This window comes from Microcaecilia unicolor, chromosome 1, assembly GCF_901765095.1.
Source record: "Microcaecilia unicolor chromosome 1, aMicUni1.1, whole genome shotgun sequence".
Lineage (NCBI taxonomy): Eukaryota > Metazoa > Chordata > Amphibia > Gymnophiona > Siphonopidae > Microcaecilia > Microcaecilia unicolor.
In genome coordinates this window covers 719,819,727-719,834,227 of record NC_044031.1, presented here as the reverse complement: position 1 = coordinate 719,834,227, position 14,501 = coordinate 719,819,727, and the positions used below count along the sequence as shown (strand labels likewise).

The 14,501-nt window shown below is 41.3% G+C and overlaps 1 protein-coding gene across 1 annotated transcript in view; it reads left to right on the top strand.

The window, feature by feature from the left end:
* The window catches only part of SECISBP2L (SECIS binding protein 2 like), a 137,065-nt gene that overhangs the window by 34,388 nt on the left and 88,176 nt on the right, over window positions 1–14,501 (top strand). Inside the window, exons 5-7 of the mRNA XM_030189561.1 lie at window positions 861–1,102; window positions 1,356–1,389; window positions 3,331–3,446. Coding sequence (XP_030045421.1) covers window positions 861–1,102; window positions 1,356–1,389; window positions 3,331–3,446 — 392 coding nt within the window. The remainder of the gene's footprint in view (window positions 1–860; window positions 1,103–1,355; window positions 1,390–3,330; window positions 3,447–14,501) is intronic.

The following is a 14,501-nucleotide window of genomic DNA, read 5'->3' as shown; positions in this document are numbered from 1 at the left end:
AAAAACTAGCAGACAGGCTGAATCTGAAGGTCTTTATTCATCATCACTTTTTGTGCTCTTTGACATGTGATTGATACTCTTGAGATTTCCTAGAGGTGGTGTTCTTGCATTCGTGTTGCAATTCAAGTTGCAGCGTGCTTTTAGGAGTGAAGTTGGGTGTCATTTTGCATTAGTTACTGATTCCTGCTGCCCTTCGGGAAGAATGGTATTTTCTTAATTAGCTCTTTGCCCATTTCTAGTTACTGTTTGCAGTTCTGGAGATAACACTTTCAAAAAGTTATAACCAGGATGGAATCAGTCCAGAGGGCAGCTACTAAAATGGTTAGTGGTCTTTGTCATGAAGCATGTGAAGACAGACTTAAAGATCTCAATATATAAACTTTGGGAAGAAAGGCGGGAGAGGAGAGATATGACAGAGATGTTTGAATACCTTTGTTGCATAAATGCACAGGAGATGAGTCTCTTTCAGTTGAAAAGATGCCCTGACATGAAGGGCATAGGATGAAGGTGAAAGGCGACAGACTTGAGAGTAACCTAAGGAAATACTTCTTTAGGGATACTTGGAACAGCCTTTTGGTGGAGTTGGTGAAGACCAAGACATTATCTGAATTCAAGAAAGGATGGGGCAAGCACGGAGAGGAAAAGTTAGTAGGTGCTATGCATTGGCAGGCTGGATAGGCCATATGGTCTTTATCTGCTATCATTTTCTGTGTTTCTAAGAGTAAACTTGGGGTCTGATAATAGGTAAGCATAACTTGCTCTAAGTTTATATGTATACCTGTATCTATAGCTGTATAGATCAGAATACCTAAAAGATTCTTTTTCTATGACTCTTTCAAATATCACTTCTTGTTTAACAGATTTTCCATCAGATATAGCAAGCAAGTCTCTGTCAGAGAGCGCCAGTTCAATGCCTTGGAAATCCAAATGCAGGAGAAGACGAAATTCCCACCCTGCTGCAGAATCGTCAAGTGAGCAAGGGGCTAGTGAGGCTGACATTGACAGTGACAGTGGTTATTGCAGTCCCAAACACAGCAACAATCAGACTGCGACAGCAGCAACATCAGGGAGTACAAGAAGCACAGACTACGGAGCCCTGAGTGTATGTCCATCATTGCTTAAGCATGCCTAATGATCTCCAGGTGTTTTAACAGAAACAGTACATACACTAAACAAAATGAAATGTCATTTTGTGCACCTTCATGATTTAAATATGCATATGCTTTATACTTTTAGCAACTATATTCTTGCTAATTTATATCATAGGTATTCAAAATATGTTACAGCTGTGAATTAAATTGTAATTATTGTGATATATTTAAAAATAATTTTTGTATATATTTGATTTCTTACAGCTAATGGAATCACCAATGACTACAATAAATACAGGTATATATTTTTATTATTGACAAGCCCTGTAACTCATTACAAGATGCACCTTAGTTAAGTCTGTAATTTTTTTTATTAAGGGTATTCTGTTCATAGGTGAATTTATAGGCCACACTATCCACTGTACAATTGCCATTTACACAAAATAGCTCTTGGTTTAGTAAAATGAAGAATTTGTTTGTTGCTAAGCTGCAGCATTTTATACATATATTCTGGAGAAATAATTGTTTCACATAACATATGAATAGGAATATATCTAAAATAGATTCAGTATTTGGATATTGGAGTGTGGTAGCCGTGTTAGTCCACTCTTAAGGTTATCAATAGAAATCAAACAAAATAAAACATGGAAAAGAAAATAAGATGATACCTTTTTTATTGGACATAACTTAATACATTTCTTGATTAGCTTTTGAAGAGGAAAGAAGGGCAACCTTCGAAAACTAATCAAGAAATGTATTAAGTTATGTTCAATAAAAAAGGTATCATTTTATTTTATTTTCCATGTTTTATTATAGTATTTGGATAGAATGTGTAATATATCCAGTATGGAGAACGGCTCTAAGAGTTCATTTCAGTATTCACCTCACATGTTTTCATTGATAGGCCAAAGTAAGTTATATTCGGGTATAGGAGGTGTTTCCCTGTCTTGAGTGAGATTGTTTTACGTTTCTGCTTGAGAAAGTGAAGGTTAAGTGACTTTACTCTAGGCCACGAGGCATGCAAGTGGGATTTGAACCTTGATTTCCCAGGTTCTCAGCTTGCTGCTCTGACCACTGGGTTACCCCTCCAAGAAAACAGGTTCCTTGTTAACTTTTAGTACGTGGTCTTTTGTGAGCACACAGTCCCCTTCAAATGTGCAGAGCTGTGTGATATGAAACTGTTTTATCTATGTGGCAGCCTCTGGCAAAAGCCAAGGTAAAACTAAGATGTTTGAGATGTAGCTTTGTATGTTTACTTCTCTAATTGTAAAATCACCTTTCTACTCGTTCAGATTTAAGATACACAGTTAAAATGACTTGTAAAAAGACAACTATTTCTTTTTTTGATATTTAAATTCAAATAATAATAATAATAAAACAGAGCCAGAAGTCTTCATAACTGTATAGAGCCCATAATGGCAAGAGTGATTTTTTTTTTTCTGGTTGAATCATATATGACCTGAGAGTCATACTTACCTCTATCTTAATTAGAGATCTTTGTAAAGCAAAAGAGAAAGTATTGGTTTTTGTGTTTCTGGCCTAGCAAATTTGTCCTGCGTTCACCAATACTTAGGGATCTTTTTCCCATATCTTATATCCCGTCTGACCTGTCTCTGCAGCATTCCCAGCTGACCTGGTTGATGGAAGAACTGAGCAAAAAGACAAAGCCAGGTTCCTTTGCACAAGCCACGAGGTCAGCTCACAAAGGCTAGACTGCAGTACCCATGGTCATGCAAGTGAATTTTCAAAGTGAAACTCCCTGAAGTGTTTTTTCTTTGAAAATTTGGAGCCAGCTAGCATAGAACCCATGAACTTCAGGAGGTGCAAAGTTATAAACCACGCCCATAAATTTGAAAATGAAATCCCTGTTAGTTGAAAACCACCCTTCTCCTTTATTACAAAAGTCCTTCTGCTGAAATGGGGTGGGGTCAGGGAGAGAGGGCAGAGCAAACAGACAACAAACAATTTTATCCTGGTAACCGCTTAGTTACTTGGGTAAAATTCTTTAAAAATTGCCCTAGGAATGTATGTATGTGTGTGTGTGTGTTTTTAAAGGAGTGCTAGCTTTCAGTTGTTCACTTGGATTGTATGTAACAAATGATGACTACTGTAAATCCTGTAGTAGAGATTTAAGGTCTTTTGTTTTTTTTCTTTAATGAGTTTTATTGCCTGGATATTGGATATAGAACTGAAGTGTTTTTTGTGTTTTTTGTTTTTTTTAATTTTGCCTTTTTTTCAGTTGGCACAAGTTGGGCTAATGTAGCGTCTCAAGCTACCCAAAAGAAATCCCGGATGGAGAATAGTGCAGCATTTTCTAGGAGTGGAAGGCAAATTGAACAGGAACATAATACACAGGTAATATTTGTGCACATGAAAACACGTCATATTATAATTTACATATACAGTATTACGTTGATCATGGTGATGGTCTTTGTGCCCAACATGAGATTGACATGAATTGAAATGTGGCTTTATCCCCTGATTGTTATGTTTTATTGCTATCATACTCTTTGTTTGAGTGTATGTATGATTTGTTTATATCAAGTCTGCCTGAATAGTTGATCCATATATTGTGTTTCATCTTAGAAAGATGTGGGATTGATAAATAAGTTTGAAGGATGGCAGCAGTAGATTTTTTTTTCATTGTTAAGTGAGAACTAATCACTTAGCATATGAGACTGTTTTAGAAACAGCAGAGAGTAATATAAATATGTTTAAAAATTTTAATGTAATAACTATGACTGGTGGAGATTGTTAATGTTATTGCAGGTGGAATTCCCTATAGTGACATTGCTGCAGTACTGTGTATGGAGGTGTACTCATGCAATGGCATCAGCAGCCAAGTCCCCCACTGTTGTAACTCTTGGGGTGCTGCTTCCAAACATATAACATCCTATAGCAAGTGATTACAGGTTTCAATTCATAGTACCAATGTTAATAATAACAAAATGTTGCTACATTGTTTTGTGGAAGTGGGTGCATTACACACAATGCAATGAGGGTTTAGTAAATTTCAAGGGACCGAGGAACCAAGACTTTTACTTGCTATCAGTAGATTCTATTCATGGCTTTTTCTTGATTCTGATTTTGATCTGAGCACCGCCTTGGACACGGTAGATCATCTTTTATTTGGACTGGCTTTCTATAGTGAATATAGTAGGCACTGTGATTAGCTGAATTTCCTCTTTTTATACTAACTGGACATAAACTGTCTTTTGGGGAAGATCCAAATCCTATCCAAGGATATTGCAGTGTGGACTTCCTTAGAGATCTATATTATCCTCTCGTCTTAATTCTATTTCGGTCCCTCAACCAGGTCATTCAAAAATTTAGAGCTGGTCAGTCATATGCTGCTAGTATTCAGCTGAGTATGGCAGTTGGTCCCGAGCCAACTCTCTTCTGTCTCAGAACTGAATGTTTATCAGCTATTATGTAGTGACTAGAGGTCAGTACATCAAAACTTAATTCAGAAAAGACAAATGGAGGGATCAGTTCTACGAATCAACCACTGCAGTTGTGACGTGTTTTAAAAGAAACCAGGTTACATTCAAGTGTATTGGGAGTTCTTGTTGATTTGATGTTGACTTTGGACGCCTAAGTTTCAGGTACAGTCTGTGCTTCCTTTGGAAGTCTTTATTTTGGTGCATAAAGTATGTAGGTTATTAGAGATTAAGGGGGGAAGTTATCAAGCTGCATTAGGGCTTTAAGTGGTGTTATAGGCCCCTTAACGCAAATGAAAGGGCCCTAACATGACTCAACATAATTTCCCATGTAATGAGAATAAAAGTCATGTTAGGGCCATAAAATCATGGTAAAATAACTCCAGTTTTTTTTTCTGGGGTTATTTCACGCCTTCCCAGCGGAATCCAAACCCCCTACATGTGAAAGATCCCTAAAAGGGTTACCTGTAAACTCACTGGTGGTCCAGAGGGTCCTCGAGCAGGAATGATGTTCAGTCCTGCGGCTTTCCCAAAAAAGCTCTACTAGTGTGACTTCTGTACAGAAACATGTCCCCTAGCTGTGTTTACACCATTTTGGGAAAGGCACCAGACTGGGCAGGAGTGACAGGATATTGCTTCTCCCAAAGAATCCACTGGACCACTAATGAGTTTACAGGTAACCCCTTTAGGGGTCTTTCACATGTGGGGATTGGGCCTTTAAGGGGCTTCAGCTGGGGGAGCCCCGTTCTGCCGCCCAGGAGCATCAGACTGTGGGAATAATACTGCTTGTGAGGTGGCTCACAAGCAGCAGCATTCTTTTAAAACAAGATTCAGCAACCTTTCAGTACTGAGGTCCTGTAGGTTGCTGATTCCGGCAGTGACTAAAGGTGCAGTAAAAGGTGATCTTTTTCTGCACCTTGATGAATTCCCCCCTAAAGCTCTTGCAGCTAGCCTTCATGCCCCAATAACCAACAGATTAAACTTTATAATACCTTTTATCATGGGTTCCCAAAGCACAGTTAGGCAGACTGTAGTTAATCTAAAATATGGCTGCTAGATTTTATTAATAGGAAGAGAGGCAAGAGAACAAATTTCCCCAGTCCTTAGGGTGTTACATTGGTTGCCAATGGGGCAGAGTATTAGATTCAGGGTTCACTCTCTGATCTTTAGGTCCGTACATGAGCACCTTCCTTCCTCTGTTAGTAGAGAGGTGTGGTAGCCGTGTTAGTCCACTCTTAAAGGTTATCAATAGAAATCAAACAAAATAAAACATGGAAAAGAAAATAAGATGATACCTTTTTTATTGGACATAACTTAATACATTTCTTGATTAGCTTTCGAAGGTTGCCCTTCTTCGTCAGATCGGAAATAAGCAAATGTGGTAGCAGATAGTATATATAAGAGAAACATCAAAGCATTACTTTGACAGTCTGACAGAGTGGGAGGATGGGGGTATGCATGGGGACATCAAAGCATTTCATTGCTTTTCTAACAGAATGGGTGTTTATTACCCTCCTCTCACCTACCAACACCCATTCTGTTAGAATATCAATGAAATGCTTTGATGTCCCCATGCATACCCCCACCCTCCCACTCTGTCAGACTGTCAAAGTAATGCTTTGATGTTTCCCTTATATATACTATCTGCTACCACATTTGCTTATTTCCGATCTGACGAAGAAGGGCAACCTTAGAAAGCTAATCAAGAAATGTATTAAGTTATGTCCAATAAAAAAGGTATCCTCTTATTTTCTTTTCCATGTTTTATTTTGTTTGATTCCTCTGTTAGGAAATTATTAACTGCATATGTTTAAGTAAGAATTAAATCATAAGAACATAAGAATAGCCGTACTAGATCAGACCAGTGGTCCATCTAGCCCAGTATCCTGCTTCCAGCTGTGGCCAATTCAGGTCACAAGTACCTGACAGAATCCCAAATAGCAGCAAGGTTCCATGCTATTGATCCCAGGGACAAGCAGTGGCTTCCCCATGTCTTTCTCAATACCAGACTATGAACCTTTCCTCCAGGAACTTGTCTAAAACCTTTTTTAAACCCAGATACACTAACCACTGATACCACATCCTCTGGCAGCAAGTTCCAGAGCTTAACTAGTTAAAAAATATTTCCTCTTGTTCGTTTTAATAGTAGTCCATAAATTGTTAAAGAAAACATCTTTGTTATTTGAGTCTGAAGCTATGGAATGCCATACCAGATGAATAAAGGAAGGAGGGTAGATAGGAAGAAGGCAGGTTGCTAGGCATTTATAGTCATTTGTAGTGGTGCCTTTTGTACACACAATGAAGTCATGGAGGAAAGGTTTGGTTGGGAGCAGGATTAGGAATTGGGGTTAAGAGTGGGAGAAGTAATGATTGCTATGAAATATTTATAAATGGTCGTAGCACACTTGGATCTTTGAGGCAAAACATGTATTCAAGCATTTGTCAATTATTGAATATGGTGCTTCCTCCCCATCCAAAAGTATCTAGCACAGCTGGTGATGCTTGGGCATAGGTGCATTTATTGTCAGTCAGTGGCTTTCCAACCCCTGCCCTCCGTGGACTAATCTGATAGTATTATGCTAGGTCCTAATTTACAGCCGTTAGTCATTATGCTAGGTTCTAATTTACAGCCGTTAGTCATCCCAGAAAGATGGCTACCCCCCCAGTTTCGAATCTTCTTTAGTTATAAAAGATGAAGCAGTGGTAGATGAGCTAGCTGGATCTGTCTGGCCAGCACTAAATAGAGTAAAAACATGAAGTCCTAGCTGAAGTGCAGGCACTTGTAGCTGGATCTGTTTGGCTGTCCATGTGCTCCTCTTTTTAACCACCTCAGTGCGCTCATAATAAATGTGTTAATGTTAGTTGCTGTTTTGAATTATTGATCTATTGCTGGACAATGACTAAACTGTTGTGGATAAGGAGAGAGGTCTTACAACTGGTGAAACTCCATGGTTGGCAGCTGGGATATATTCTTATAGTGTAGGGCATAGCTGGGCCATTTAGTCTTTAGGGTTTACTTTTAAAGTAATCATCTAGTATTATGAGCCACAAATTAATTCTTTTAAAGACAATTTTTTTAAAAGCTTAGGCAGTTATGATTAGTTCGTTTGTGCTTTTATACTGAATATTTCTGGGTTTTAGTCTAGTTGTTAACTCTCACTTGGATTATTGCAACTCTTTGTTTTTAGGAATTTCATCAAAACTGTTGCATAAGCTGCAGTTTGTTTAAAATACTGAAGCAAGGGGAGATCATGTGATGCAGTGAGCAGAGAAGCAACCTTGAGTTGTAGCTCCGGGAACCCCGGCCCTAGACACTCCACACAAGCATAATTTTGCAGTGATTTGCTCACCGGGAGCCTACCATAACAGAGTTATCTTAATGGACAAATTTATAGATAGAACCCACCCCAGTGATGGCTCAGAAATCAGCGAGAAGAGAGAAGGTGAAGACGGGGAGTGGCGATTCCAAGATGGCGGAGACCCCAATAACTTCTACACTAACTTTTTCCGACTCTCAACTGGCACAATTGACGTCGGCTGTGTCCAAAGTGTTAGAACCGCGCTGGGACGCACTTACCCTGCAACTGGAGAACTTCCAGACCGGGTTGGACGGTCTAGGAATCCGCACTGGATACTTGGAAGCAAGAGTATCGGCGCTCGAAGATGATACACAAACACAGGCCCCAGATATTGCGCGCCTCAATACCCAAGTAACAGATCTGACGTCCGAACTGGAAGACCTTGAGAACCAATCCAGATGCAATAATATAAGAATAGTGGGACTCTCAAAACGAATGCCAGACCAGAACTTGATGGTGTGGCTAGAGAGTTGGCTAGCAAGAGAACTGGCGCTGTTGGATTCAATAGGCCCGGTAGTGGTGGAGAGGTCGCATCTCTTGGGAAAGAAAATGGAAAATCAAAACCGCCCGAGAGTGATAATAGCTAAAATTCTAAACTACAGACATAAGATTGAAATACTACAAGGTTTCCGCTTGAAGGGAGAAAATTTACAAAGTGAAGGTTGGAGAGTTTTGATCTTCTAGGACTTTTCACAGGCAGTGCAAGAAAAACGCCGTCAATTTCACCCATTCTGTACCATGCTTGTGAAGAAAAAGGTTAAATTTATGCTCGCCTACCCGGCATTATTGAAAATCTTAATTCAGGATAGCTGGCACAGGTTTAAAGCGGTAACAGAAGCGAAGGCATTTCTTATAGAAGTAGGACATTTGGACACATCTGATGATAATTAAATGTTTAGAAACGTCCAAGACAATAGTGGAAGAACTCTAATGTTAAATGGAAGACTGAGTGAGTAAACAAAAAAAGTGGATTGTGTGGGACTGGGGTACATAGCATCAACAGATCTCTCGCCTTCACGAGTTTTTTTCTTTGACGCTCGTGAAAGTGGAATTGGGAATTACAAGGGGGAGTGGAATAGGGGAGGATGGAGAAGGGGAGGGGGAGAAAGGGAGGGTGAGTGCACAATCAGGACAAGATCTGACCACTACTGACACACAGGCAGGTATTCAAAAGAGTGATTTTCATGAGCCCCTTGAGATACAGGAGGGGATCTATAACCAGACTCACGGGAGAGAGATTCCCAGGAAAATAGAGCAGTTATACTTAAAGCAGAGAAAAACAATAATGTCACCCCCACCATATTTACTATGTCATTCCGAATAGCAACTTGGAACGTGGGTGGCATATCGTCCCCAATTAAACGGTCTAAGATTCTTACCGCCCTACATAGGCATAAAGTAGATGTACCTGTTTACAAGAAACCCCTCTCACAGACCTAGAGCATCAGAAACGAGGAGTTGCAGTGTTTTTCAGGAAGGGCCTGCCATATAAAGTATCCTTGGTAACCAAAGGCCCACATGGAAGTTTCTTACTGCTGCAGATCTGGCTGCAAGGGCTAGAATTTTACTTACTAGTGGTTTATGGCCCCAACAAGCAAGACCCAAATTTTTTTCAATTGCTCGCACAGATTGGATTGCAAGCGGGAGGGAAGCCACTAGTGCTGCTGGGGGATTTTAACTTAGTAATGGACCCAGAGCTTGATTGTATTAACCCAACATCCCAACACTACATGGGATATAGGGCGGATACGTTACCCCAGCTAACACAAACACTGAATCTGATTGATGCATGGCGAGTGTTACACCCTAATGAAAAAGATTTCACACACAGATCTAGGGCCCATGGGACTCAAGCAAGATTAGACTACATACTAATAGCCCGGGCAATATTCACTAAGATACATTCAGCAATAATAGGTCTGGAGGAGATCTCCGATCATGCGTTAGTGTGGATAGATCTGGGAAATGCAGCAGATGATATGGGAGAGTTGAATTGGAGGTTCCCATCGTATTTGCATGGAGATCCATTGTTTCAAAAGTATATACATGAGAAATGGAATAATTATGCGCGACATAACGCAGGACATGAAGCCCAGCCATTGTTATATTGGTCAGCCTCTAAGGCGGTATTAAGATGGGACATCATTGCCTACGTCTGTGCAAAAAGTAAACGCATGGCAAAGAGTATATTGTTCATGGAAACCCAACTAAAAAAAGCGAAGCAAAGGTTTATAAGGTGCCCTTCATGTATAACACTGGAAAACTTAAAAGCCACACAAATAGCGCTTAATACGTTACTTCATGAAAAAGAGTACCAGTCGTTATTTTACCGTAAATATAAATTACACAGATATGGGAACCGACCGGAGCGGCTATTGGTGAGCGCTATAAAAAGCTGGGGAGGATCACGAACGATAGATGCTTTAAAGGAGACTTCTGGTACAATAACAAATAAACAAGAGAGAATCGCGTATATATTTACCACATTTTTCACTTCCTTGTATACAAAGGAGGAAGCCACGGAACAAGGAGAGTTATCCACATACTTGAAGCAAGCAGGGCTTCCCAAGCTGACCATACAAGAATTAGACGTCCTTAACGCCCCATTGCAATTGATAGAATTGCAAAAGGCAATACAAGCACTAAAGTTGCATTCCGCCCCCGGACCAGACGGGTTCACTGGGGAATACTATAGTTGCCGCCTGCAGCATGGGGGGCTTTATTAAGGTAGTATGAGGAAGTGGTGGAACGAGGCTCTTTTCCCCTCTACGCTAACACTCGCATTAATAGCATTAATACGTAAACCAGCTAGACCTCGAGAGCAAGCGGAGTCGTACAGACCCATTTCGCTCCTTAATGTAGACACCAAGATACTGGCAAAAATCCTATCCGAACGTTTGGCCCCAATCCTTCCTAGATTGGTAGGACAAGAGCAGGTTGGCTTTGTTGGGGACCAACATTCAGCCTTAAACGTGAGACGATTATTACTAGCTATGGCTAAATGTCACGAAGGAAAAGAGCCCTCACTACTGCTGAGCCTAGATGCCGAAAAAGCTTTCGACAGGGTCAACTGGGAATACCTGTTCCATACTTTAGTGCATGTAGGATTCCGGGGATGGTATTGGAATGCAATGCAAACTCTATATAATTACCCAAAAGCCGCGCTCTTGGTTAATGGTGTTAAAGATAAAGAGTTTACCATCGGACGAGGAACACGACAAGGGTGCCCACTATCACCTATGCTATTTGTACTTTCCCTAGAGCCCCTGCTGTGCCATCTATGCCTGCTAAAGGGAGCGATGGGAGTGGAAGTAGTGGGACAACATATTAAAGTGTTGGCCTATGCAGATGACCTGCTCGTAATAATATCAGATCCACCCCGCTCGCTGAAATCATTGATGGAGAGCATGGAGACATATAAACGACTATCGGGGTTTAAATTGAATCTTAGTAAATCACAGGCCTTGTCAGTGATGGCAGATAAATGACAGCAAAGACAAAAGGAATTTCCTTTTGAGTGGGCAAAAGATACATTAAAATACTTAGGGGTACTTATTCCTGCAGATCTCACTCAACTGTACATGCAAAATATACAACGCTTATTAGGAGACACTCAACAAAGATTGCGGACATGGGAATCTCTACCAATAACATTGCTGGGAAGAATAGCACTGTACAACATGTTTGTTATTTCAAGATAGTTATACGTATTCCAGCTGTTGCCACTATTTTTGAAAAGGAAAGATGAGCAAAAGTTGAATAAAATGCTGACAGCCTTTCTCTGGAGGAGAAAGAGAGCACGCCTGCCGCTACAGGTACTGCAAATACCAGTGGAATATGGTGGACTGGGATTAATACGTATGAGAAATATAACAGTGGCCAGTGGTATGAGGCACATTAACGACTGGTTTCGGCACAAGTTAGATTACTCCAACACCTCGCTGGAATTACAACTCTCACCAAGGATACACTTTAGTAACCTTTTACATGTCGCTGGAGGCGCAACACCAAAATTATTGAAATTATCAGGTATCATGCATGCCCACCACTAAGGCGGTATGGAAATGGTTGTGTCGCATGCATAGCTTCTCGCCAAAGGTGACACCATACTTGTCTATTTGTAATAACCCTGCGTTTCAACTTGGATGCCTATACCCGGCTTTCCGCAGATGGCAAAGGAAAGGGATGAAATACTTGTTGCAGGTGGTGACACCAGAAGGTAAACTTAAACCCTTTTAGGACTTACAGTCTGAATTCTCCATCCCCATCAAAGATGCTTATCATTATGTACAACTGAGACATTATCAGGCTTATTTTCGAAAGTGATCGCAGGCGATATTCCGACATAAATCGGTAGATCGCCGGCGATCTCTCAAAAGCGGCGAAATCGGTATAATCGAAAGCTGCTTTTTTGACACCATCACCGCTTTCCCGTCGCCAAGCCGGCGAAAGTTCAAGGGGGCGTGTCGGCGAAGGCGAGGCATGGGCGTGGCTACCAGATGGCCGGCTTTTGCGGATAATGGAAAAAAAAAAAGCGGTGTTAATCAGTATTTTACTTGGTCCTTTTATTTTCACGACCAAGCCTCAAAAAGGTGCCCGAACAGACCAGATGACCACCGGAGGGAATGGGGGATGACTTCTCCGTACTCCCCCAGTGGTCACCAACCCCCTCCCACACTAAAACAATAAAACTAAAAACCTTTTTTGCCAGCCTGTATGCCAGCCTCAAATGTTATACCCAGCTCCCTGACAGCAGTATGCAGGTCCCCGGAACAGTTTATGTTGGTTGCAGTGGACTTCAGGCAAGTGGACCCAGGCTCATCCCCCCCTACCTGTTACACTTGTGGTGGTAAGTGTTGAGCCCTCCAACCCCCCCCCCCCAAAACCCACTGTACCCACATGTAGGTGCTCCCCTTCACCCATAAGGACTATGGTAGTGGTGTAGAGTTGTGGGGAGTGGGTTTTGGGGGGAGGGATTTGGGGGGCTCAGCACCCAAGGTAAGGGAGCTATGCACCTGGGAGGTATTTGTATATTTTTTTTTAATTTTTAGAAGTGCCCCCTAGGGTGCCCGGTTGGTGTCCTGGCATGTCAGGGGGACCAGTGCACTACAAATGCTGGCTCCTTCCACGACCAAATGCCTTGGATGTCGCCGGGTTGGAGATCGCCGGCATTTTTTTCCATTATCGCAGAAAACAAAACCGGCCATCTCAAACCTGGCGAACTCTGGCATTTGGCCGGGCTAAACCGTATTATCGAAAAAAAAAGATGGCCGGCCATCTTTTTTGATAATACGGTTCCGGCCAGCTTTAGCACCGTCGCCAAAATAGATCGCCGGCGACATTCGATTATGCCCCTCTATGTTAACACTTTATCGTGGAGGAATTTGACGGAGGATGTCCAAGATGAGCTCTCGGCAGCTTATTCATTAGAGGCACAGCAGAAAATATAGTTATCCTTTCACCACCGACACATCCGAGACACGATGCCGGAATTAAATTATTCACAGATACTTCAAGCATGGAAAGATGACATTCCTTTAACATTGACGTTGAACAGATGAAAATACATGTGCTGTCCATCCGTAAATACTCTACATTCGCAGAGCACTGGGAAATCCAATACAAATTTGCACTGCGAGCATACATTGCTCCTAGACGAGCATTTCATATGGGTATGTCACCATGGGGAACGTGTCCGAAGTGTGGAGTGGAGGGGGCCACTTTGGGTCACATATTCTGGACTTGCGCAGGGATTGTGAAGTTCTAGAAATACATAATATTTAAGGTGTCTGGGATGTGGAAGGAGAGATGGCATTATGACTCCGCGCTTTTGTTTGGGATCCCTGCCCTCAATTCACCTCTCCTAGCAGGGTTTAAAAATTTTGTACGGAAAGCTACTTTTGTGGCAAAACAAGTTATACTGACTGAATGGATAACTAACAACTATCCCTCGACACAACAATGGAGAATGCGGATGATTACACTTTCAAGAATGGAACGAATGGGAATAAGAGACTTTTCATCAGCACGAGGGGCGAGCCTTGAACAATGCTGGAGCCCGTTCTGGAATACCTTGACTCCTGTGGCAAGAAGCCGATTACTAAACAGAAGTTAACAGTCAAACAGGTGTAAATGAGAACTAGTATGATGCACTTAGAGGGGATTTGGGGAAAGGGGAGGAGGGGTTAGTAAATACTGTGAAGACAACTGACAAAGTAATAATTCACAGATGTGTGTGTTGTTATTCAATTTGCTAATAAAAATGATTTAAACATAAAATACTGAAGCAAAGCTCATATTTGGTAAATCCATGTAACACCATTGTTGATTCAGTTGCATTGGCTTCCCAATGAAGCTAGAATTATTTTTAAGGTTTGCTTTCTGTTTCACAAAATTTTGACTAGATATTTTCCTGAGCATCTTTCTAAGGTACAGTACAGTCTCTATTATCTGACCTTCGTTAATCCAACCATCCGGCATATCCAACAGACCCCCCTGGTGACGTCATTCTGTCTCTTTCCATTTTCTGGCGTAGCACAGAGGGAAGTTTCGCACCTGAGAGAATTTGCTTCAGATCTAGGACCCCCATTGTGGCCCAAGACCCTGCATTG